This window comes from Metschnikowia bicuspidata (assembly GCF_001664035.1).
Source record: "Metschnikowia bicuspidata var. bicuspidata NRRL YB-4993 chromosome Unknown METBIscaffold_1, whole genome shotgun sequence".
In the NCBI taxonomy this organism is placed as follows: Eukaryota; Fungi; Ascomycota; class Pichiomycetes; order Serinales; family Metschnikowiaceae; genus Metschnikowia; species Metschnikowia bicuspidata.
The window spans coordinates 4,662,585-4,686,933 of NW_017387731.1; the positions used below are offsets into that span (position 1 = coordinate 4,662,585).

The following is a 24,349-nucleotide window of genomic DNA, read 5'->3' on the forward strand; positions in this document are numbered from 1 at the left end:
ATTCCAGTGGCCCTAATTCCAGTGGCCCTAATTCCAGTGGCCCCAATTCCAGTGGCCCTAATTCCAGTGGCCCTAATTCCAGTGGCCCCAATTCGAGTGGCCCTGATTCGAGTGGCCCCAATTCCAGTGGCCCCCGCCCCGCACCCCCGAACGTCCCCCCAGACACCCCGCAAAACGAAATCTGTGTTTTCGAGTTGTACGACTGGGTCTCCTACGTGTTCATGGCGGGCGGCTACCGGCGCGACGGGCTGGTGCCGTGTCTCGCGGGCGACGCGCCCGACTTCGCCGCGGGCCTGCGCGCCATGGACGGCTCCGTCAAGGGCTGGGGCAGCGACATACTCCTGCGCCTCCAGATCGCCGCCCGGGTCTGCTGCACCCCCAACACGCTAGACCCGCCGGCCGCGTTCCCCCACGTGGGCTCCCCGCTCGGCTGTTTCGGCAACCTTCTTGTGGCCCACGGCTGCATCGACTGCTACGCTGGCTGGGCCGGGCACGCGGCCAGCGGGCGCGCGGCGCGGGGCGCGGGGCCAGGCGCGCTTCTCATGGTGGCCGGCACCTCGACGTGCTTCGTGGCCTCGGGCGACGGCAGCCGCGCGCGGCCCGCGGCCGGGCTCTGGGGCCCTTTTTCGCAGCTCCTCGCCGCGCCCGTGTACTCGTTCGGCCAGCCGGCCACCGGCCTGTTGTTCGCGGAGCTTTTCGCCGAGCACGCCGCGCTCATTGGCGCCCGCCCGCCGTTTGCGTTTGTGGAGGAGCGCGCCCGCGCGTTGGAGCTCAGCCGCGGCCACTCGTTGGTCGTGTTGGCCCGCCACTTCTTGTACTACGGCGACAGGCACGGCAACCGCAGCCCGTACGGCGACTTCCGCATGGGCGAGGTCTTGGTGGACGGCCGCAACGCGGCGGGCGCCGACTCGCTCGGCTGCCTGGTGGCGGACAAGTCCGTGGACGTGCTTGTGCTCAAGTACTACTTGGTGGTGGAGTTCTTGGTGTTCCAGACCAGGCAGTTATACTGCCGGTTGGCGCGCGCGGCCGGCCCGGTGGCCGACGTGTACATCTCGGGCTCGCAGGCGCAGAACTCGCGGCTCGTGCGGATGCTCGCCCACGTTGCCTTTGCTGGCTCGCGCGTGCTCGTGCCCCGGGGCGTCGAGAACAAGTACGCGGGCAGCCGTGGCGCGGCGCTCGCCATGCTCCCGTATCTCCAGGCAGCGTGCGCGCCGGCCCCGGCTTTGGGCGGCGCCTGGGCCGAGCCTGGTTGGCAAGGCCCTGGCCCGATGGGCGCGCGCGAGGCCCGCATCTTGCAGGCCAAATTCCGCACGTATGAGCAGATGGCCCGGTGGCAAAAGCTGTTCCACGACACGATGGGCGCGATCTGAGCCGCCATGGCTGCCCGGCGAGACGCGTCTGTGAAAAGACTTTGTTTTGTTATGCTTTTGTTTTGCTTTTGTGTTTTCGTGTTGCTGTTGTTTTTTTTTTTTTGGCAAAAGACGGGCCTGTCGGGGTCCCTGTTGCTGGAGCAGGTCCCGGGCGGGCATGCTAATATAGAGTGCGACGTCATCAGTGACTCGGCCGCGCCTGAACCCGACATACCTGAACATCATCGGCCCTGTATGACATGCCAAGACTCTCTGGAGCCGGCCAGCGGACACAAAAAAAAACCACCACATCACCCCAGCCAAAGCCAGGGCCAGCGCTTTCTCCTGCTGCATCTACCCACAAGTCCATCTTCGGGCCCTTTTTTTTTTTGCGGCCCGCATCTTCCCGTCCACAGGCCAATCCACCCACGCCAACGCCTCAGGCATCAGCGTACCCCGCTTTCATCATTGCTCAGTTCTCGAGACGTACAAACTCGCAACACCCCGTCGGCGAACTCGTCACATCAGCCCCACCAACGCAAGCGCAATAAACCCGCGCCTGATTCCCGGGCCCCGAGCTTCCTATTGTGCTTGCGCCCCGCTTTCGGCAAACACAACCTCACCTTCCGACCACCATGACCAGCAACCCGTATTTTGCCTACTCAATTAAAAGCGGCTACCTGGGCGACCCCGGCTCTCTGAGTGACACCAGCCAGTCCGTGGATACAAATGGCTCGGCATCGAAGAAACCCACCCGGAAAAAAAGAAACACCAGCCGGGCTTGTGACGTGTGCTCGATCAGGAAAACCAAATGTGACAACTCCCGGCCGTGCCGGCTGTGCGTCGCCACAAACGTCAAGTGCACCGAACTCCGCGTGCGGAAGAAGTCCGGGCCCAAGACGTTCCGCAAGAAAACCATCGACTCCATCAACTCGGTGGGCGCCCAGTTCTCGGGCATCGCTTCCGACCGCCACCTCGTGGCCCAGCTCGACTCCGGCAGCTCGTTTCCTGATTTGGCGCTGGTGGTAAACGTCTTGTCAAGGCTTCCCGTGGACTTTCTCCAGGAGCTCGTGCCGTTCACCTTGCCTGGTATCGCCGAGGACGCCATCCCATTGATGGACCGTTTGCAAAGCTGCCCCCATGTTTTGGGCGGCTCCGTGGACACCAACCTGACAAGGTACGCGGTGACCACGCTTTGCCTCGTGCTTTTGGAGATGCTTCTGCTTGTCGATAAGCCTGCGGACTACGACGCCATGCTCTGGGGTTTGCAGGTGCACATCTTGCTGATCCGATCCGCGTGCGAACGGCTCGTCATGTTTGGCCAAAGCCAGGACAAAATCAACTTCGACACGCAGTTCTATCTTGCGTTGGCCGAGCTCCACCAGTTCTCGTACCTCATGTTGAAGGCCGCTCCAAACAGCTACAAACTCGTGCACTTGCGGGCAGCAATGGCACACTGCGATCTGTTGACACCCCACACCAACAAAGACATGTACCGGAAGGCTGAGTTGCGCCGAACGCTCCAGCTCTGGGAGAGACACATGTTCCTCTTTGGCACGGACGCCGTGTTCCGGAATGTCGGCACTTTCTCGCCGCAATCGCAAAACCCGGGCGTCGAGGTGATCACCGACAACCATTTCGTCAACTCATACTACGAGCTCCTTCGCGTGTTGGACTCCATGAAGGACCCGCGAGACAAGATGCCCGAGCCTTTTGCTTGGAAGTATAGGAACGCAGAGTCGCGAGACCAGGACCTCACGTATGCTGCGCTCAAGCTGAACATCAACACCATATTCGAATCGGGCCACTTGCTAAGGCGGTCCGGGGACGACGCGGTGATACGCTTCCTAAGTTTGGCGGTGCGGTTCAAGCTAGTGTTGGTGAGCTCGCAAAAGTTTCCTCGCCAGTACGTGTCGGGCGAGCTAATGGAGCTCATCATGCATTTGAATGTGATCATGGGCGAGGCGGAGCCACAGTTCAAGTTTCTCTTGGAAAAGTTCACATTCACGACTGTGCTTCTAGAAGTGTTGGCCGCCTACTTACAGATGACCCCGGAAGACGAGTTCATGCCCGAGGGCCTCAGTGCTTTGATCCAGTTCACGACGATTTTGTCTACTTACGTGAACGACCGCAGCAAAGAACACATGGAGGACCCGCAGATCAGTGGCTGGTTTGCTAGATTCACCACCAACTAGACATGCGTGCGTGCGTGCAAGGCCACCACCATAGGTGTCTGACGGACAGGAGCAATGTGGTTCTGTGGGACACCTTAAGAAGCGTCAAATAGAGAGTTATGATTATGATAGATACAGAAAATTCAGGAGCGCCGGGAACACCGGTCAAGCACAACGCAAGGACTCAAGGGCTTGCGGGCCAAATGGTGTTTCTGCTCACGTGGCCCATTGCAACGCGAAGCCAAGAAGCGAGGCGGCGCATCCTGTCCCTCGCATAAAAGAGCCGCAGAAAAGCCACATAAGATGTCGGCCAGCTTCTACATGAGTTTTGCTAAAGCCACGAAATTTGGCCAAACCAGCCAGGATTATACAAGGGGCATTTTCCTCCTTTCGCTGGGTGAACAATCGGCCTGGTGGCTGGTCTGCACCGGGCCGATTCCAAGTACGTCATAACTCTTATATTGGTGAGCGTGCGAGTCGGCCGGCACCCGTGCACCGCGCCACTTTTCGACGAGTGGAGGAGATCAGAGGAGAGAAAAAAAACCTGGACAACGAGACCCACCCTTTCGACTTGTTGCTCTCTCGAAAACACCCACTGGATTCCCAGCACACCACCACACATTTTCCGCCGCCAGGAAAGCTATTTGAGACCGGCTGTTGGAAATTTAGAAATAGAAAAATACCTCGGCTGTCCGTTTTCGATCCCCGGCCTTTCTTGCCCCGTTCCTTGCTATCTGGTTTTACTCTCTGCTAGTTGCCCCAAACCCTTCTAGAAGCAGCATCTTGACCACCAATAAGGCGCCACTTTCTGAATTGCGCCTATACATCCGCGGCTTCCACAAAACTCGACTCTGACCACCAGAGCTCTAGTTGTCACGCATTGCGTTTTTGACTAGACCCCAGGAAGGAGACCCCGAACCGGACCAGTTGAGCATCGGTCCGAACCCCCTGAATTACCCGCCAGTCCCCGAAACACAAATATGGATTTAGACACAGACGTGCCCATGGAGGACGCCGTCGAGGACGTGCAGCTCACAAAAGACGCGGCGCTAAGTAAAAAGCCCGACGTGAGCATCTCGTCCATCAACCAGTTAGACCAATGGATCGAGAAGTTGACCCAGTGCGAGCCGTTGTCCGAGGCAGACGTCAAGCGCTTGTGCGAAATGGCCATCGACGTCTTGCAATTCGAGGAGAACGTGCAGCCGGTGCAGGTGCCCGTGACGATCTGTGGAGACGTGCACGGGCAGTTCCACGATTTGATGGAGTTGTTTAAAATCGGCGGGCCGTGCCCGGACACCAACTACTTGTTCATGGGCGACTACGTTGACCGTGGTTACTATTCCGTCGAGACCGTGTCGTATTTGGTGTGCATGAAGGTGCGCTACCCCAACCGAATCACCATCTTGAGAGGCAACCACGAGTCGCGCCAGATCACACAGGTGTACGGTTTCTACGACGAGTGCTTGCGCAAATACGGCTCGGCCGCGGTGTGGAAGTTGTTCACGGACTTGTTCGACTACTTTCCCATCACGGCTCTTGTGGACAACAAAGTGTTCTGTTTGCACGGAGGCTTGTCGCCCATGATCGAGACCATCGACCAGGTGCGTGAGTTGAACCGAATCCAGGAGGTGCCGCACGAGGGCCCCATGTGCGACTTGTTGTGGTCGGACCCGGACGACCGCGGCGGCTGGGGTATCTCTCCAAGAGGAGCTGGTTTCACTTTTGGCCAGGATATCTCCGAGCAGTTCAACCACACCAACGATTTGAGCCTCATTGCCCGTGCGCACCAGTTGGTCATGGAGGGCTTCTCGTGGTCGCACCAGGAGAGCGTGGTGACGATCTTCAGTGCGCCCAACTACTGCTACAGATGCGGCAACCAGGCGGCGATCATGGAGGTTGACGAGAACCATCAGAGACAGTTTTTGCAGTACGACCCGTCTGTGAGACCGGGCGAGCCGACGGTGACGCGGAAGACCCCTGACTACTTCTTATGATCTTTTTACGATTGGCATTCTCCCTGTAACCGCAACGTCTCACCCCCGCTCTCTTTCTTCTCATTAATGTATTATTGCTTCTGACCGAAGGTAATAAATGATCTCCATGAACAAGAGGTGTAGCTGTGTCACGGTACGTCTGTGTTCCTGGTGTGGAGTGAAATTCCTTTTGGTGGTTTCTTTCACACGGGCTGGCTGGGCCGTTATCTGACATATTTGGCTTTTCCTAGCAGATCTTCAGGACGCTATTTGCGCTGACGGATTACGTAATAAGTCGTATCCGGGTTATCAGCAACTGTGTCTGGTTTTTGAGTCTTCTCACTGGTGCTCATACAAGACTCGACTTTTTCAAGAGCCAACAGGTCTCACTTGAGACTGGAGTGTCTTTGCTTCTGATGGTGAAACATATAATTGCCATGTGCGTGCGAGTTGATATCGGTATGTATACGCTTTGGTCGTTAATGAGGCGACCGTCGCCAGTGGTGGTTTTTGATGACAGATTAACGGCGATGTTTTCCAAGGCATGAAAGTGACGTAGTAACTGCTACTCAAGTAGGATGAGCCCAAGAACTGAATTGGTTGAAGCCAAGAATCAAATGCAATGAAGCCAAGAATGAACCCAATAGAATGTCCAAAAACCAAATTGGTTGAAGGTGCCATTTAAATAGGATGAAACTAAGAGGTGAAGAAAAATATATGCGAAATCGATGCTTTCATAAACCAAGAAGCAAGGACGACTAAGCCAGGTAGCCAGATGGAATGGAGCTTGTGAACCACGCATACGCTCTCTGTGTAGTGAAGAATGGATGCAGCCATGAGCAGGCCAAGCATATTTGCAGCGCTGGTAGGGAGGCCTTGTTTTCAATTGGAAAGTGCTTGTCGCAGGTTGATTCTTACCAGTAACAATACCGTTTCGCCCGAGAAACAAGGATTGTGCGACAGCACTGCTCCCTCATAATAAAGCCATGTTCTCCGTGTCTTTACCACGTCTGCTTCGGGGCGTAAGTTCCAACAAGTGCTCCACCCTATCCAGCCTTTCAGCAAAGTCTACAATTCGGCAGTCTCTACTTCCAATTCTGCCCTCCCGTTGTGTCGCTTGCATCAACTAGTTGCGACCAGTGGCCTCAGGCTACACCACAGAACGTTCGAAAATTGGTGCTATCCCATCCAACACAGCCAGTCCCTGCTATAATGAAGATACTTCTGTCCCAATTATCATCACGGGACATGCCTGCTACTGATGAGCGTCCTAGCTGGGAGCACCAGTACAGTATACCAGCACCAGGAACCACGCCGGCTTGCCCAACCCAGGCATTTGCCCCACCAGCAGAGCAACAGCACTCTACATTTGTCCAGCCCATACCAGCCCGGTGAAAAAGACAACGATATACCAAAGGCCCGTATTCAAGACTATATTAAATACCGTAATAAAGACGGTAATAAAGATCGTATCGTATTAAAGACATATTCTAGACTTTTTCAAACACCGTACAAACCTCGTATTAAATACCGTATTATATACCGTATTAAACACCGTATCACAGAACGTATTCAAGACCGTATTAAACACCCCATTAAACACCCTATAAAACAACTTATTAAATACAGTAATAAACACCGTATTCAAGACCCTAATAAGCACCGTAACAAAGGCCGTATCAAACACCGTATCAAACACCGTAGAAAACACCGTATAAAACACCGTATCAAACACCGTATTTAACACCCTATTAAACACCCTATTAAACACCCTAGTAAACACCCTAATAAACACCGTATTAAACGCCCCGTATAAACCCCGTATATTCAACACCGTACTAAATACCGTATTAAACACCATATTAAACACCGTATTCAAGACCGAAATAAAGACCGTAATAAATACCGTAATAAAAACCCTATTGAAGACCGTAATAAATACAGTAATAAAAACCGTATTCACGATCGTATTCAAGACTGTTTTAAAGACCTTATTAAACACCGTATTAAATACCGTACTAAATACCGTATTTAAGATCGCACTAAAGACCGCTATATAGACCGTATAAAGACCGTATAAAGACAGTACTAAACACCGTATTAAACACCATATTAGACACCGTATTGACCATAATAAACCCCGTATTGACCATAATAAACCCCATATTGACCATAATAAACACCCTATTGACCATAATAAACACCCTATTAATCATAATAAACACCCTATTACTCATAATAAACACCCTATTAAAGCCCCGCGCGGTGCAGGCCGGTCGTGGTGTGCCCACGCATCCAACCAACCAGCGCCCAGAGTTTGTCATTTCGTGCGCCTGTGTGAAGGACCGCTCAGCCAAGCTCAACTGCACCCGTCCTTTTCCACCCAGTGGATCTGCAAATCCAGCGCACCTTCCCCCTCGCCAACACCCCCTTTGCACGCCTCGCGCCCCAAGGACCCCACCCTCTCAATTCTGCCCCCCGCCCGCCGCAAATGTTGAGAACCACCCCGCTCAGCAGGCCCGTTTCCCGGGCCAGCAGACTGCTCTACACGTCCGTTTTGGACTCCGACATCAACATCACCCGCAACGGAAAAGTCAACGTGGCCGTGGGCCCCGGCGGCCGCTCGTCACGCACGGGCTACACCGCCACTGTTTTCGGCGCGCTGGGCTTCTTGGGCCGCTACTTGACGTCCAAGTTGGCCCGCCACGGCACCAACGTCGTGGTGCCGTTCCGCGACGACTTGAAAAAACGCTTTTTGAAGGTCACGGGCGACTTGGGCGTGGTCAACTTCGTCGAGTTCGACCCCCGCAACTTGCGCTCCGTCGAGGAGCTGGTGGCGCACTCGGACATCGTGTTCAACTGCATCGGTGCGGACTACTGGACGAAGAACTTCTCCATGGCCGACGTCAACATCGGCATCACCGAGCGCATCACGCAGGCGGTGAAGGACGCCGGCTGTGCCCGCTACGTGTACGTGTCCTCGTACAACGCCAACCCGGCGTCGGACTCGATCTACTACGCCACCAAGGGCATTTCCGAGCAGGTGGTCAGGGGCATCTTGCCGGACAGCACCATCGTGCGGCCCGCGCCCATGTTCGGGCGCGAGGACTCGTTGTTAAACTACTTGGGTCCCAAGTTGAAGATGTGGACGCCCAACAGAAACGCCAAGGAGATCTACCCCGTGCACGTGATGGACGTGGCCAAGGGCTTGGAGAAGATCGGCTACGACGACTCCACCGCCGGCCAGACGTACGAGTTGTACGGCCCCGAGAAGTTGTCTTTCTTGGAGATCCGCAAGATGATCCACGGAATCACCCAGGACTACACACAGCTCGGGCCCTTGTCGTACAGTTTCGGCGACTACAAGGTGCCCTTGGCGTTGGCCAAGCTCGTGGCGCAGGCCAAGCAATACATCTACTGGAAGCAGACCAACCCCGACCAGATCCAGAGACACTTGATCGACCAGACCATCGACCCTTCCGCCAAGAACTTCCACGACTTGGGCATCACGGACTTGGACCAGTTGGCCAACGTCTTGTTCACATACGTCAAGGGGTGGAGACACCCTTTGATTGCCCAGCAAGGCAGCTTGACCAAGAAGGAAGCGCGCAGATTGCGTGAGCAACAGCACTTCACCTGAGTGTCGCCCTGGTGTTCCTTCCTCTCCCGCTTCATCTGTAGACTATTATTGCATTAACCCCTTATTCTGAATGGAATAGAAAATAAAGACTGAAAAAAAAAATTGCCAGTGTAAGCCCAACGGAACCGACAGGTCGTGCCGTTTTGTTTCTATTTGGTGCGATGGCCCCACGACCTTCGCACCCCGGCGATCTCCGACCCCGCCCCAGCCTGTCTTATCTGCCTCCAGCACGGCCAGTGCAATAAAGACCTGCATTTTTCCTCGGAGCGGGATCTCGCCAGCAAAACCGACAATGTACACTTTGCCTCCGTCGTCGCTGTTGCACTGCCTCTCGCCTGCTCAGAAAGTCGAGGTCTTGGACCATCTTTTCGAGCCTTGCTCGACGCTAGCAGGCCTCCTCACAGACACTGTGATGACGAAGCCGCACGCCAACTATGGAGATTTCGTCGAGAGCGCCCGGCGCTTTCTCGCCGAATATTTGCGTCGCCAAGAACAGCGCCCGCCCATTTCGCCCGCCGTTTCCAAAATCATTTCGGCGCACCCTCGCCTCGGGCCTTCCAAAGATAAGCTTTCTTCTCACTCTGCCTCGGAACAGAGTTCGCTAGTAGGCAGCGCAGAGGAGGCCCAGAAACTCGCGCAGCTCAACACGCTCTACGAAAAGCGCTTTCCGGGGCTCCGCTACGTGGTGTTTGTCAACGGCCGGTCTCGCGAAGAAATCATGCTCGACATGGAGTCTCGGATTGCACAGGGCGACATTCTGCTGGAGCGGAGGCAGGCCTTTGATGCCATGTGCGATATCGCGCTCGACCGGGCCTCCAAATTGGGTGCGAAGTTGTGAGAGCGTTCGTGGCCTCTGCCGAAACTCGTATGTATAGTAATGTATTCCTATTCTGGTGATGCTGTTGTGAGTTTGGGCGAGCGGAAGTTCGGTGTACTTGCTTTTTTTTTTCTCTTTTTTTTTTATTCTTCTTTTTTTGTTCTCCTTTGGTAGTTGGATTCGCTGATCTCAGGGTGGGGGAAACTTTCGCAGTCTCTGCATTCATTTCCATATATTTATCCCAGAGATCCTTTCCATATATATATTCGATAGTTCGATTCCATGCATTCAAGCCATACATTCATTCCATATATTCATTCTATATACGTACTCCACACATGTACGCAAATCCGCTGATTCTGAAGACATCGGTATATCGGCACTACTAGAGTGCTGGACAAAAAACCGAGGTCCTTCATAAAAAGTGTCGTTTCCAGCGTTCTGCAACTATTCATGGGTGGGAAAATGATTCCCGGCCAAGTCCCATACAGGTACCCGGGGCTGAGGAACAAACGCCAAATTCAGGAGCGAGGTTCAGTAGAGCCCTCAGAACATTTTGTGCATGGGTGCTGTGGCTTATATCAATTCCATATTTTCATTCCATATATGTACTCCCTACACGAATCACATATATGTATCCACCCGAAATATCCATGCCATAAATGTATTCCATAAATGTATTCCATAAATGTGTTTCATAAATGTATTCCATATATGTATCCAATAGATCGACCCATATGCCTATTCCATATGTCTACTCCATATGTCTACTTCAATGTCTACTCCATATGTCTACTCCATATGTCCATTCTGTGTATTCCATATGTGTGTTCTAATATCTATTCCATATGTCTCTATATGTCCATTCTATATGTCTATCCATATGCTGATCTTCTGCTCAAGGTAGTGGCGAGTCCGGACGTTGGAAACTTTCGCAGTCTCTGCGTTTATTAAGGCCCAATTGCGCTCCATAAATAATTCTCAAAGCACCCGTAAACTAAAATCACCACCTCCGTAATTCGGAACGATTCACATCACATCCGCATCACAAAACAGTTTCCGCTTCTAGACTACAAACTCCACGAATTTTGCAAGTGTGGTGGCCGGGCTGTGGGGCCCAAGCAGTTCACAGACCTGGGCTTGGAATATCAGAGCCGCACCACAGCCAGCCTTGGCCTTCCTGATAACTGTGCGACGAGACACTACACCAGAACAGCAACCACCACAGTCCTCGGTTTTCCGCACATGCCCAGAAACATAAAAGAATCTCCTGAACGTGCCGCAGAATATCACAAGAGTTCTATTTATGGGACCATGCTATTGTGGTGCACCAGGCCTGGCCAATCACATTCGAAGCGTCACGTGTTTCCATCAGGCGCGCCCGTCGCCTCCTAACTCGCCGGCCTGCCAGGCCTGCACTGATCTCCGGATAGTAATCTGCACGCGCACGACCCCCGTTTCTGCCAATCCAACGATAAAGTGCCGCCCGCCCCTGGCGCATTGGTCAATCTTTTATCAAACCAATTCAAGATGGTATGTGGCACACTTCGATACTCCCCGGGCGGCGCTGATATTGAATTAATGCCCTTTCCACTGATCTGCTTTTTTATGCCCAAATCCTAGCGTCGTTTACTAACAATTCCCCTTAGGCTGGCGCTTTAGATAATGCCCGCAAAGAAATCAAGCGTCTCTCCTTGGACGACATCGAGGAGTCCAATTACGGGCAGATTTTCTCCGTCTCGGGCCCTGTGGTGGTCGCCGAGAACATGATTGGCTGTGCAATGTACGAATTGGTGAAAGTTGGCCATGCCAACTTGGTCGGTGAGGTCATTCGTATCAACGGCGATAAGGCCACGATTCAAGTCTACGAAGAAACCGCTGGTGTCACCGTGGGTGATCCGGTTTTGAGAACAGGCAAGCCCTTGTCTGTTGAGTTGGGTCCTGGCTTGATGGAGAACATCTACGACGGTATCCAAAGACCTTTGAAGGCCATCAGGGAGACGTCTGAATCCATCTATATCCCCAGAGGTATTGATGTGCCTTGCTTGAACAGAGATATCCTGTACGACTTCAACCCTGCTTCCTTGAGGGTGGGTGACCACATCACTGGAGGCGATATCTTCGGCTCCATCTACGAGAACTCCTTGTTGGACGACCACAAGATTTTGTTGCCCCCACGTGCCAGAGGTACTATTACGTCCATTGCAGAGAAGGGCTCCTACCAGGTCGAAGACACTATCTTGGAAGTAGAGTTTGACGGCAAGAAACACTCGTACTCAATGATGCACACGTGGCCCGTTAGAGTGCCTAGACCTGTCGCCGAGAGATTGACGGCCGACTACCCCTTGTTGACTGGTCAGCGTGTTTTGGACTCTTTGTTCCCTTGTGTGCAGGGTGGTACCACCTGTATCCCCGGTGCCTTTGGATGCGGTAAGACTGTTATTTCCCAAGCATTGTCCAAGTTCTCCAACTCCGACATCATCACGTATGTTGGCTGTTTTGCAAAGGGCACCGACGTGTTCATGGCCGATGGCGCTGAACAGCCAATCGAGTCTATCAAGGTTGGAGATGAAGTTTTGGGCAAGGACGGCCAGCCAAGATTGGTTGTTGGATTGCCAAGAGGTAACGACCAAATGTACGAGGTTGTCCAAACCAGCACTGAGTCTGCGCATGGTAAAATCAAGTACACCTGTAACTCGAACCACGAGCTTGTTGTTGTCACTTCCCAGAAGATCCTGACCACTGAAGACGCCGACAAGAGTGTTTCCGTGTCTTACTTTGCGCTCGCTGCTACCAAGACCGACGATGGACGTTCAATTAAGATGGCTCAACAAGCTACCCGGGTTTACCAAGACAACTCTGATGCGCAAAGATTTGTCCAATCCTTGTCCAAGGAGGACTTGCACTGGACAATTGAGGCTAGAGACGTGAGTTTGTTGACAGGATCCGCCCGTGAGTCAACCTACCAGCTTATCAACCCAGTTCTTGTCGAGAAGCCTACTCTCGCTCCACTTATTGAAAAATATGGCGGTGATGTCGATGCAGTCAATGAGATGTCTTACTTGCTTGGTGTTTGGACAGGCAGTGGTCGTTCTGATGCCTCGTGTATCTCAGTTGATTCAGCTGATTCTGGTCTCATTGACCGTTTGGAGGCATTCAGCGAGAAGCTTGGATTATCCGTCGAATGTTCTAAGAACCATAAGAGGGCTCGTTTAGATGCACCATTGTCCCCAGCTGGGCGCGAGAATATCGTGGTTAATGAAACTGACTCTGGGTACTTCTCTCTTCCATTGTCGCCAGGTAGCCCAGCTGCTACTCCTCGCGCAAACGATGAGAACGAGGCCAGCGAACTTCTGGTTGTTATTTGCAATGGGAATATGCGTGGCAAGGGTGTTCGTCAAACATTGGAGGATGAGAACATTTTTTGGAAGATGATCGCAGCTTTCAAGGTCGCGGATACCGTCAAGTCTGTCCCAAATAGTTTGGCAAGCGAGTCGATCTCAGTTCGTGAGTACTTTATTGCCGGTCTTGTTGATTCGGAAGGCCGCGTGGCTCATAACAAGGAAACTGACGCTTTTACTGCAACTATTAGGACATCTAATTTGAAGGTTCGTGATGGTCTTGTTAAGGCTTCGCGCTCTCTTGGTATTCGCGCATCGGTCAAAGAAGACACTGCCATGTCTTTCGCTGTATCCTTGAGCGGTAATGCTTTGACAGGTGTTCTCTCGAAATGTGCATCTTTCTCCAAAAAAGCACCAGTGTCTTCTAAAACGGAGCGTTTGCCTGAAGCTTTCTCATTTGACATCAAGAAGACTTCAGTCGATGATTACTACGGTATCACTCTTGAGGAGGGATCTGACCACCAATTCTTGTTGGCAAATTGTGCTCTTGTACACAACTGTGGTGAGCGTGGTAACGAAATGTCTGAGGTTTTGATGGAATTCCCAGAACTTTACACCGAAATTTCTGGTCGTAAAGAGCCTATTATGAAGCGTACCACTTTGGTTGCTAACACTTCTAATATGCCCGTCGCTGCTAGAGAGGCATCTATCTATACAGGTATCACCATCGCCGAGTACTTCCGTGACCAGGGTAAACACGTCTCCATGATTGCTGATTCTTCGTCCCGTTGGGCATAAGCTTTAAGAGAAATTTCCGGTCGTTTGGGTGAGATGCCGGCTGATCAAGGTTTCCCCGCATATTTGGGTGCTAAATTGGCTTCTTTCTACGAACGTGCTGGCAAAGCTGTCGCATTGGGATCTCCTGACAGAGTGGGTTCCGTTTCTATCGTTGCCGCTGTGTCCCCAGCCGGTGGTGACTTTTCCGACCCTGTGACCACGTCTACTTTGGGTATCACTCAGGTTTTCTGGGGGTTGGACAAGAAATTGGCACAACGTAAGCATTTCCCGTCCGTGAATACGGCAATTTCTTACTCCAAGTATACCAACGTCTTGGCCAGTTATTACGACAAGAACTACTCCAACTTTGCTTCTTTGAGAACAAAGATCAAGGAGATCTTGACTAATGCTGAAGAATTGGAGCAAGTCGTGCAATTGGTGGGTAAGTCTGCTTTGTCTGACTCCGACAAGATTGTGTTGGATGTTGCCACCTTGATCAAGGAGGACTTCTTGCAACAGAACGGTTACTCTACTTACGATCAGTTCTGTCCAATTTGGAAGACTTACGACATGATGCGCGCTTTCGTCGCATACCATGACGAGGCCCAAAAAGCTATCTCCAATGGTGCTATCTGGTCCAAATTGGCTGAGGCTACCAGCGATGTCAAGCATGCTGTTTCGAGTGCCAAGTTCGTCGAGCCACTGGAAGGTGAAGATGCTGGCCGTAAGGGTTTCAAGGACTTGTTGAGCAAGATTACCGAACGTTTTGCTGAGGCCACCGAGTAAGCGGAGGCTATAGCAAGAAAAGACAGGACTAAAAAGAGAAAGTTACTAGATTTTAATTCCAAACATACTACGTTTCACGAGCTTCTGGGAAGCATTTGTAGCAACTACTATTTTAGTCTTTTTTTATTTCAGCGATTTCAAAACGGCCACCACAGACACATGCATTGGGATGGAATAGGCGAGAGAGGAGGGTCTTTTACATCTGCCAACGGGACTGCTCTCGGGGTATATACCATGGCTGAGTTTGGCGGATCTAACGAGCATGGACCCTGCACCCCTCTAGGCAAGAAAGAGCTTGTACTGTTATTGATCGGGATAGCCGAGCCGGGAGAATTGACAGAAACAGCTGTAGGCTCATTTCGGGGAGACATTTGTTGAGCTGAATTGCGGTGTGAGTTTGCAGTAAACCAATTTCTCAAGTGCATTGATTCCACTTCGTCTACCTGCTGGTAAGGATGGTTCGAGCTTAGCGATTGCTCTACGTTGTTTTGCGAGGAAGATGGCTGAAACATAGCCATGCGGTCCTCCATGAATTGAGTGAACTGGTCATGAAAAAGTGCCGGGGTGATCTTTCTTTGCGGACGGTAGGTTTCTGCTGGACGAGGCGGCAAGTGTGGTCCACAGGATAGTCCTTGACATGGGTTTGGCGAATCAACATGGGCAATCAGCCCTGGCGATGCCAGCTCGGGTTTTTGGTCTTGGCTAGCCGCATGGATTCCTCTTGGGACTTCCAGACCATGGGTGGGGACTGACGACGCAGTACAATTTCTATATGGGTTGCATTTAATTGCAGTAATGCTCGATAAGGTGTTCATAGGAAGTGTGAAAAATCCGCGGATGAGTCCAACGGGGACAGTATTGGAATTGGTGTTCGTGCTTTGGCTTACTATGTCTCGGGCATTTCGACCGACTAGACCTAGCTGGACAGATTCGTCAGTGACAAAGCCCTCGCGATATTTTTTGTTTGGAATCTCTCGCAATGAATGAAAAGGCTCCACATGAACTTTCCACTCATTATCGGTAGCATCTGCCAGTTTACCTTTGGTTTTAACGGGTAGAGTTTGGGGGTCCAAATCTATTGCAACAGTGGTGGAGGCATGTTCTGCGAGAGACTCGGAGTTCACCCCTGGTCCCGAGAGACCCCCGGAAATAGTCTTTGTTAGTGGGCTATCTGAAAAGCCCACCGAGTCCGATTTTTGAGCGTATTCTACGTGTTCGACGTCCATGTCGCTTTTGATAGGAGGGTTTTGCACCCAAACCCGAGAAGCAGCGTTCACCCAGCGGCGCGGTGCGAGGAAGCCAGTCACGTGACTGAACGAAAAAACAGGTCATTCCAAGACCGCCAGAGCCAGGTAGAGGGGTCGGAGCCCCAAAGTTCTGACCACCTAGAAACTCCACGTCACGAATTGACAGGAAACGCACTGTTGTGGTGATTGGAAGGACAAGAATCGGCTGCATTCTCCGAAGTTTCGGGTGTTGCACAGCAAGAGCACTTGGCTCGACCATCCAGTTTCAAGCCATGTAAAGATATTCATCTTACGCAATCCGAAGCTAAGCAATTTGGCCTAAGGATCTACATTCTTGAGTGTTGCACACCTAAGGCATGTATTTATTATATACGGACGTCAGTTAAGAGTCTCTGAGACAGCTGGTTGGATTTGACACCAGCAACCATCAACACGAGCTCAAGCTAGAAGGCGATCCAGTGTCCGATTACTTGGATCTAGCTCTAACCTTCCGTCTCTTTCTCTTAAGTCTTCTAACTCTCTTCTTTCTCCACTTATTTCTCATAGTAGATAAATGTGATGGATAAAAGAAGTATGAAGAGAATTGCGCGGGCGCTCGCACTATATATGTGAGCGCTAGCGTGTGGAGGCGAAAACAGCATCAGTGAGGTGTGACTGTTTTTTTGAAGGCACGTGACTTCCCGCGCAAAAGAGTGGGCTCTGGTCCTAAAAGTTGATCCGGGGCGGCTGGAGGGCACTGAGTGGAAAAGCATAGGCAATTGTATTGACCTGAGGCGGATACCTTCTAGAATTATTAAATTATGGTATGAGAGGGAAATAGCATGTTGGTTACCTAAGACTGTTCTCTGTTCGGATTTTAGTTTGACTGCTGGGTTGTGCTTGAGTCCTCGTCACTATTGTAGGGTGTTTAGCCCTAGTTATCATTTTGTCGCGACAGCTGTATTACCCTACTAATTACAAGCTGCCAGCACGAGAATACTAACAATCTTTTGGGGTTATACCATTGATTTCGAGATCGATTTGGTTGATGGTCCAGTAGCGTCCATTGTACATATTTGTACAATCTTGTCAGGGTTACCGTGCAAGGTTTTACATCCGTCGCTGCCCTGGACCAAATTTGTCTAATATACACGTAATGCATCCGAACTGAATCAGGCATTTCTTTCCTTCGCCAACCGCCCTCTTTCCTGCTTGAACGCCCGATATAAATCCTCTTTAATTTCCACAAGCCCAGTCGTTTCGACAATCCTATCCACAGTATTCGAATCGAGTAGCAACTTTTCTTGTTCTTGGCCTTCGACCTCGGCAGATGCGAATAAGTGGTCTAGGTCTGGATGGTGCTTGAAGGTCAAATGTGTAGATGACACCACGGACGATTCGGTCTCGCCGCTATTTGCAGTTTCGCTTTCAAGCAAAAAGCCTAGGTTTTTCGCGCCTCTCAATGCCTGAATATGACAGTATAATCTGTAAGTCAAGTAGAAACCAGGGACGTTGGGCGCTAGCGGGACCAACGCAATCGGCAAACTAATAGGAATGCCAATTGCGCATATCACCGCCCATTTACTGTGACGCGCAACCAAGTCCGTCTTAAATTGATGCATCTGTTTGAGAAGCACGGCGGGGTCTTGGATCTTGGAATGGTATACTGGAATTGGCTTGAGGTGCTCAAGCGAGACGTTGTTCGCATCAATTTCTGCTTTCATTAATGCCCGAGGAAGGCCGTGGGACTGGTGCTCGTTTGTTTCACGGACCATGGCCTCTTCGCTGGGAAAGGAGCGTAGACAACTTTCATTGTAGGGAACCGAATTGAGCAACCTCAGCACAAGTGCCACGATCTTCTTGTTGATGGTCAAGTCTGAAGTGACTAATTTGTCCCAAGCCTTTACAGCCAAAGCGACCAATTTCTCCTCCAGCTTGACGAGCCATGACACCCGGCTGAGCTGATCTTTGTTTAGAAGACCGGCATTGTGATGGCAATAGATAAACGAGCGGTGCGTGGTGATGGGAATGCTGAGCAAGAAGATGGAGTTGAGGTCGAAATTGGCGGGGATCTTTTTCGAGGCCTCATGCGGCGCCTTGAATTTCCTCCCTTCTTCCGCTGCCTGGGTCAAACTGTGTGTTTTTTCAAGATCGCTCTTTTCTTCGGAAGTTGCGCTTGAGCCTTCTACCTTGGTGGAATTCGAGAACAAGGCGTGGGTCGTGTGAAGCTGGGCAAATGCCAGCGAGGACGGCACGAAAAGATGCAGGCCTTTGCTTGCCACTCTCAGTGAATTTCTACACACATTTAGACCTAACATGAGTGCTTCAGAAATTCCGGTGGGCAGTTGGAGGAGCAACTGATAAATGTATAAAAGTACATGGGCCACGTTTCTGCAGGAAAAAGCGACGAGGTTTCGTCATGTGCGGGCTTGGTGAAGACAGTGAGAAGCGAGCGATAACGTGACCGGGGCGAGGGCTCGCAGCAAAAAGGACGAGCAGCGCCAGGAGCCATGGTCCTCCAATGAGTGAGGCAGTTGTGAAGTTTGAGGATGCGGCCCGAGGACTGGTGGCTTTTTGTTGTGTTTTTTTTTTTTTTTTTGCTGGCTTCTTTCGTTCGAAACGGCCCGCAGCAATATGCGTGGTAATCGCCGCAGGGCTTGGTCTACATCGCGCAGCAATTTGAGGATATATTAGCACAGCAGTTGTATGTTGACTCTTCAAAAAACAAGCCCACACGAGAGTAGAAGCAAGAAGAAAAATCAAGACGGCGTCTGAACAAGGGGAGACGAAGAAGGAAGAAAAAGTCGGGCAAAAGGCACAAGGTCGGCCTACCGCTGGTGTGCTTAATAGTGATTTTGTTGGAGTAGGCTCTGGACGCCCGCCGTGCGCGAACAGCCGTCTCGCCCCATCAATGGAGAGCTTCGGGGCAGCGTCTCCAAAACGCCTTTCGGACGTCAAGACACAAAACACAAGACAAACACTAAACAAAGGAAACAGGCCAAATACCACGAAGAACAAGGTGCATGTCCTTTTATTGGCACGGACAGTCGGTACCTACCTCTTGCTAAGGAGTGTTTTGTTAGCAGATACATCACTACATGGCTGCGAGGCCCCGCCACCAATGGACATGAGAATTACGAGCCGGACTTCCGCTGCTCTCAGCGACATTTCTCAGCATACACACACATATCGTCTGATCGGAGGATTCTGAATGCGTGCTCGCTTCTCTTATCAGATGCGCCCTTGGTTGGTCGATGGTGCCGTGGCGGAGTCCAGGGCCAATTTGCACTTTCGCACCCACGGCCCCAAACACTCTGCACCAGAACAGCCGGCGCCAGCCTTACGCGAGCATTGCTGTTGCTAGGCCCGCCAGGAAGCCAGCACCACCCAGTATTCCTCTGCATTTTGCCCCATTTCTTCACCTTGCCCCTGCTGAACCAGGAGCGGGCTTTATGGATACATTTCCGGGCCGATCCTTTTTTTTTTGATCTGCCCACCCGACGCCTGGAGCCGAAGTCGCAGGTCTTGCTGAGCTGTCGGACACGCACCGCTCGCCCCAGAACATAGCACGGTCTCACGACGTACCTCCACAGCCGAACCACACAGATCCAAGCACGCAAACCAAGCACACAAACCAAGCACGTAGATGTAAACCACAGATTCAAACCACAAATCCAAACACAAATCCAAACACAAACCCAAACACAGATCCAAACACAGATTCAAACAAAGGCCCCAACACGAATCCAAACACAGGGCCAAACCACCGACCCAAACCACCGACCAAAAAAGACCCAGCCCCCCATGGTGGACCAAGAAAAACTACATTCCGAGCTACATCGCAACCGAGGCGGGCTCACCGTGGACGCCCACGGCCGGCTCGAGGCAGCCAACCCGTTTGCACAGACGCAGCTTCTGACGTACTCGTTGTACCCAAAGACCGTGCCCAACTACGTGCTCGACAAGCTCTCGCTGGCACACTACAAGGAGCAGTTGAAAAACTCCAACGTCAACAACGACCAGGCCGAAATCTCGCCCGCGGTCAAGGCCCACTCCACCAAGCAGGACGACGACAAGGAGTACGCGTCGTACATGCACGACCCGTTCATCAAGTCGTTGAACAACAACTGGGCCAATCTCTTGGTGGCCGTCAAGCAGCCCACGGAGGTGCCCACGGACACGGTGTCCAAGCACGAGTCGCTCAAAGCAAACCCGGACTGGGAGACCCCGTGGGGCGGCGACGAGAGACTACGATCGGCGTTGCTCGGCTCCAACGACCACGCCGCGTCCACCAGCGACGCCCACGTGCCCATGTGGCGCCGCATGCTCTCGCGCAAGAAACCCTTGGTGGCGGACGACAGCCCCCGCCTCCGCACCAAGGCCGGCTACTGGATGCTGGACGAGAAGCGCAAGGACTTGATGCCCACGCTCTGGCGCATCTTCGTGCAGAACCCGTTCTTGCCGCTCCTCCTCCGGATCACCATCTTGATGTTCTCCGCATGTGCATTGGCGCTTGCCGTGTCCATCTTCGTGTACCTGAACCGCCAGTACGAGGGCACCAGCATCGAGCAGCAGCCCAGCACCATCTTCGCCATAGTGGTGCAGAGCTTTGCCATCGTGTACATCGTGTACATTGCCTACGACGAGTATAGCGGCAAGCCCTTGGGGCTCCGCAACCCGTTGGGCAAGATGAAGCTCATCATGTTGGACCTCCTCTTCATCATGTGCTCGTCCGCCAACATGTCGCTCACGTTCGACTCGCTCTACGACGAGAAATGGGTGTGCAAGCCGGACAACAGCTCCACGGACAGCGGGCTCTACCCTACCGTCAACTTCTTGTGCCGCCGCCAGCGCGCCTTGGCCTCGTTCTTGCTACTCGTTCTAGCCTTGTGGGTGTTGACCTTCACGATTTCAATCATCCGCGTTGTGGACAGGGTCAGTGTGGGGCCTCGTGCGGAGTAACGAAGTGCCCCGAAATCATGTGCGGGAAGAGAGACTTCCAACAGCGTGATGCCGAAACAGCAAGACAGTTGCAGAGACACCTGCCTGGTGCGTGGGAACTGACCGCAATAGCGATCCCAGCCGTGGTGTCAAAAGAGGCCGAACGGATTCCATCGAATGCTTCGCAACATCGGGTGGCTCGTGACATCTTGCGGCAGAACCCTCTTTCCACGAGCGCACTACTCACTTAAAAGGGCAGCCACATGGACGCAGAAACTACAGCCACTCTCCTTATTTAGATTACGGTACTTTGCATTGTCAAGCTTTTATTATACCTCCTGCTAAGACGGAATGTTGGTGCCGGACTGCATACACGGGGGTGCTCTATAACCACCGAGGAGTTCCCCAACCAAAGCGTATACCAGACACGACTTGCAAACGCATCGTGCCCTATAGCCAGTCGCCACTACTCTGCCCAACGCTGCCAAACCCCAAGTGCCCCATTTTGGCTTTGCATAAAGAAGCCGATTTTTCTCCCCTTCAAAATCCAATCGCAGTCTTTTGTTCAGACTCCAGCTTTCGAATTCGAGCCCGAAACTCGACGAGAAAACCGACCGCGTGTTTGCATAAGTCTTTCCATTTAGGATCCCTGACTACATTGAGCCACTGCGAACGAATAGCCGTCTGATCTCATTTTGCCGCGCCGAGGCAGACAAGTATCCATCTCTACATAGATAATTCCGTGCTGTCTGCAAACAAGATTACGTCAGCCGCCACAAAACAAGCCGTTCCAATCTGAGCAATGTCGACGCCACAAACGCTTCCAATCGCCGGGGACCTAGAGGCCACCTGGAATTTCATCGAGCCTGGCTTGGAGTTTATTTTGGGTGCCCAGGGCGACCAGGGCGTCACGTCCAAAATGTACATGAACTGTTACACTGCAGTGTACAACTATTGCACGAACAAATCTAGGAGCAGCAATCCCTCGGCAGGAGCGATGGGTCTTTCTTCCCGTGGAATCACAGAAAAGTCCACCTACTCGCTAACCGGGGCAGAAATCTACTATAAATTGGAGGAATACTTGATCAACTTCATCAAAGGCTTGCGCGAGGAGCCCGGCGAGCTGTTCTTGGAATTCTACGTCCGCAAATGGAAGCGGTTCACGATTGGCGCCGGGTACATGAACAACGTTTTCGACTATATGAACCGGTATTGGGTACAGAAGGAGCGTTCTGACGGGCGCCGGGATGTTTTCGATGTCAACACGTTGGCGTTGCTCCAATGGAAACACCACATGTTCGACCCAAACGTCAGCCGAATTCGTGATGAGATCTTCGAATTGATCGAGCGCCAAAGAAACAACGAGATTGTCGACACAAACATCATCTCTGTCGCGGTGAAGTCGATGGTGTTTTTGGGTATCGACGTCAACGACTTGAAGAAACCAAACATGGTGGTTTATGCCACGTGTTTTGAGACTTTCTTCATCGAAAAGACCGTGGAATATTACCGCCAGGAGAGTGAAACCTTCTTGTCCCACAATAGTGTGGTCGACTATATGATTAAGTGCGAGAATCGCTTGGCGGAGGAAATCTCGCGGTCCAACAACTACTTGGAGGACCGCAGCAAGCGCTCGTTGCTAGAAACCATGCACATTGTTTTGATCAAGAACCACGCACAAGAAATGTACGATCAGTTCATCAAATTGTTGGAGCGGAACGAGGTCGAACACATTCTGCGCATGTATAAGTTGTTGGCCAAAGTGCCCAGCACGTTACAGGCGTTATCCGATGAGTTGGAGACCTTCATAAAGACCGAGGCTGCTCAGATCATCATAGATTTGAAGGCTTCCACCGAGGCTCAAGAGGCACAGGCTGCCGCCGATCGACCTCTGAAGAGACCTGCGCAATCGGCTGTAAGCCCGAAAGTTTATGTCCATACCTTGATAAGGATCTACGAGAAATTCAACGAGGTAGTATTTAACTCTTTCAAAAAGGACCCATTGTTCATCAAGGCGCTTGATAGCGCGTGCCGCTACTTTGTCAATGTTAATGTGGTTGCCAAACCAAATCCAAAGGCCTCAAGTAAGAGTCCAGAGTTGTTGGCAAGATATGCTGATGGATTTTTGAAAGCCACTGGAAAAGAAGCAGATGTCGAGAACATGACAGCAGATAACTTGGTGCTTGTTTTGAAGTACATCGAGGATAAGGATGTATTCGAGAACCACTACCGGCGCTTGTTAGCCAAGAGATTGATCAACAGTAACACGAAATCAGATGAGTTAGAGGAAGGTATCTTGCAAAAATTGCAGGAAGGAAACTCTTTGGAGTTCACCTCAAAGATCACGAAAATGTTTCAGGATATGAAGTCTTCAGAAGATTTGAAAACGAGAGTGCGTGAAATTATTGGCTTTGAAACATCAGTGGGTGACTTCAGCCCTTTGATTTTAGCCCAGAGTATGTGGCCTTTTCTGCACAATGAAGATTACAGTCTCAGGATAGCACCTGCTTTACAACGTACACTTGATGTTGTGGAAGAAGAATACAGCAAGAAACACAATGGGAGGAACTTGCAGTGGCTCTGGAACCACGGCAAGACCGAGGTGAAAGCAAACCTCGCAAGAAAGGGTAAGCCACCGTTTATTTTCACTGTTTCAAATGTGCAATTGATGATTCTCCTCGCATTCAACGACGAAACAACCCACACATATCTGTCACTCAAAGAAACTGTGGGCGTCGCGCAAAACGTTCTCGATGCACATCTTTCTCCGTTTGTGAAGTTTAAATTGTTGGAGCAGACCCCAGCTGCTCCGCAACAGATGAGCGAGCCACAAACGACCTTCACTATTGTTGGCGAGTACAAGTCCAAGAAATTGAAGGTGAACTTTGTAAGCACCATCAGAACTGAACAGAAACAGGAAGAAGACGAGACGAGCCGCGAGATTGACGAGTCGAGAAAGAATTACCTCACAGCTAGCATTGTTCGGATAATGAAGGCGAGAAAGACCATGAAACATAACGACTTGGTGAACGAGGTTCTAGTCCAAGCTCACTCCAGATTTAAGGCTAAGCTCATAGACCTCAAGAGAGCGATCGAATACTTGCTTGACAAGGAGTATATAGCACGCCGTGAGGGTGACACATTCGAGTATTTAGCATGAAGTCTAAGGAAAAACATCTTGAAATTTTTGGAGCGACTAACAGCCTACATTTATCTTCGAATTCTACTCTCGTTGTAGCATTTATTACATCTCCAATATGCTTCTGAAAAGACCCATACACCACATATCTACATCGCTTCACCGATGGCCACATAGTCCCAATAT

The 24,349-nt window shown here is 51.6% G+C and overlaps 10 protein-coding genes across 11 annotated transcripts in view; 8 read left to right on the forward strand and 2 right to left on the reverse strand.

The window, feature by feature from the left end:
• The window catches only part of METBIDRAFT_81581 (uncharacterized protein), a gene marked incomplete at both ends in the record, with an annotated part of 5,868 nt that extends 4,024 nt beyond the window's left edge, over positions 1–1,844 (forward strand). The window contains one exon of one of the 2 annotated variants that reach the window (XM_018859213.1): positions 53–1,370. In XM_018859213.1, the coding sequence (XP_018714759.1) occupies positions 53–1,370 (1,318 nt within the window). Of the gene's footprint in view, positions 1–52 lie in introns of both variants that reach the window. The other variant, XM_018859214.1, reaches the window with a different exon arrangement.
• ZCF7 (Zcf7p) lies at positions 1,678–4,024 on the forward strand. The gene has a single exon (XM_018854189.1). It carries the CDS (start codon positions 1,985–1,987, stop codon positions 3,542–3,544), a length of 1,560 nt encoding a protein of 519 aa, XP_018714761.1. The 5' UTR covers positions 1,678–1,984; the 3' UTR covers positions 3,545–4,024.
• Positions 4,025–4,503: 479 nt separating this feature from the next.
• METBIDRAFT_34791 (serine/threonine-protein phosphatase) lies at positions 4,504–5,517 on the forward strand (the record flags this gene model as incomplete). The annotated part of the gene is made up of 1 exon (XM_018856527.1): positions 4,504–5,517. The coding sequence occupies one exon, from the start codon at positions 4,504–4,506 to the stop codon at positions 5,515–5,517; it is 1,014 nt and encodes a 337-aa protein (XP_018714762.1).
• A 2,470-nt stretch (positions 5,518–7,987) lies between these two features.
• METBIDRAFT_36507 (uncharacterized protein) lies at positions 7,988–9,136 on the forward strand (the record flags this gene model as incomplete). The annotated part of the gene is made up of 1 exon (XM_018856745.1): positions 7,988–9,136. One exon carries the CDS (start codon positions 7,988–7,990, stop codon positions 9,134–9,136), a length of 1,149 nt encoding a protein of 382 aa, XP_018714763.1.
• A 292-nt stretch (positions 9,137–9,428) lies between these two features.
• METBIDRAFT_36167 (uncharacterized protein) lies at positions 9,429–9,974 on the forward strand (the record flags this gene model as incomplete). The annotated part of the gene is made up of 1 exon (XM_018856698.1): positions 9,429–9,974. The coding sequence occupies one exon, from the start codon at positions 9,429–9,431 to the stop codon at positions 9,972–9,974; it is 546 nt and encodes a 181-aa protein (XP_018714764.1).
• A 1,509-nt stretch (positions 9,975–11,483) lies between these two features.
• Positions 11,484–14,857, forward strand: TFP1 (H(+)-transporting V1 sector ATPase subunit A; the record flags this gene model as incomplete). The annotated part of the gene is made up of 3 exons (XM_018855665.1): positions 11,484–11,486; positions 11,603–14,081; positions 14,103–14,857. The coding sequence occupies 3 exons, from the start codon at positions 11,484–11,486 to the stop codon at positions 14,855–14,857; spliced, it is 3,237 nt and encodes a 1,078-aa protein (XP_018714765.1).
• Positions 14,858–14,957: 100 nt separating this feature from the next.
• METBIDRAFT_30601 (uncharacterized protein) lies at positions 14,958–16,176 on the reverse strand. The gene has a single exon (XM_018855666.1). The coding sequence runs from the start codon at positions 16,081–16,083 to the stop codon at positions 14,995–14,997; it is 1,089 nt and encodes a 362-aa protein (XP_018714766.1). The 5' UTR covers positions 16,084–16,176; the 3' UTR covers positions 14,958–14,994.
• Positions 16,177–17,255: 1,079 nt separating this feature from the next.
• Positions 17,256–19,487, reverse strand: METBIDRAFT_10437 (uncharacterized protein; the record flags this gene model as incomplete). The annotated part of the gene is made up of 4 exons (XM_018853770.1): positions 17,256–18,440; positions 18,916–19,027; positions 19,142–19,147; positions 19,270–19,487. 4 exons carry the CDS (start codon positions 19,485–19,487, stop codon positions 17,256–17,258), a joined length of 1,521 nt encoding a protein of 506 aa, XP_018714767.1.
• Positions 19,488–19,974: 487 nt separating this feature from the next.
• On the forward strand, positions 19,975–21,024 carry METBIDRAFT_16545 (uncharacterized protein; the record flags this gene model as incomplete). The annotated part of the gene is made up of 1 exon (XM_018854658.1): positions 19,975–21,024. A coding segment is annotated over one exon (1,050 nt), but the record flags the coding sequence as incomplete, so codon positions are not given.
• An 802-nt stretch (positions 21,025–21,826) lies between these two features.
• CDC53 (cullin) lies at positions 21,827–24,184 on the forward strand (the record flags this gene model as incomplete). Its single annotated transcript, XM_018858642.1, has 1 exon — positions 21,827–24,184. One exon carries the CDS (start codon positions 21,827–21,829, stop codon positions 24,182–24,184), a length of 2,358 nt encoding a protein of 785 aa, XP_018714769.1.
• Positions 24,185–24,349: the final 165 nt, after the last annotated feature.

Bases quoted from the DNA above. Each gene is read 5' to 3' on its own strand.
- METBIDRAFT_30601 (XM_018855666.1), bottom strand. From the start codon at position 16,083: ATGGACGTCGAACACGTAGAATACGCTCAAAAATCGGACTCGGTGGGC.
- ZCF7 (XM_018854189.1), top strand. From the start codon at position 1,985: ATGACCAGCAACCCGTATTTTGCCTACTCAATTAAAAGCGGCTACCTG.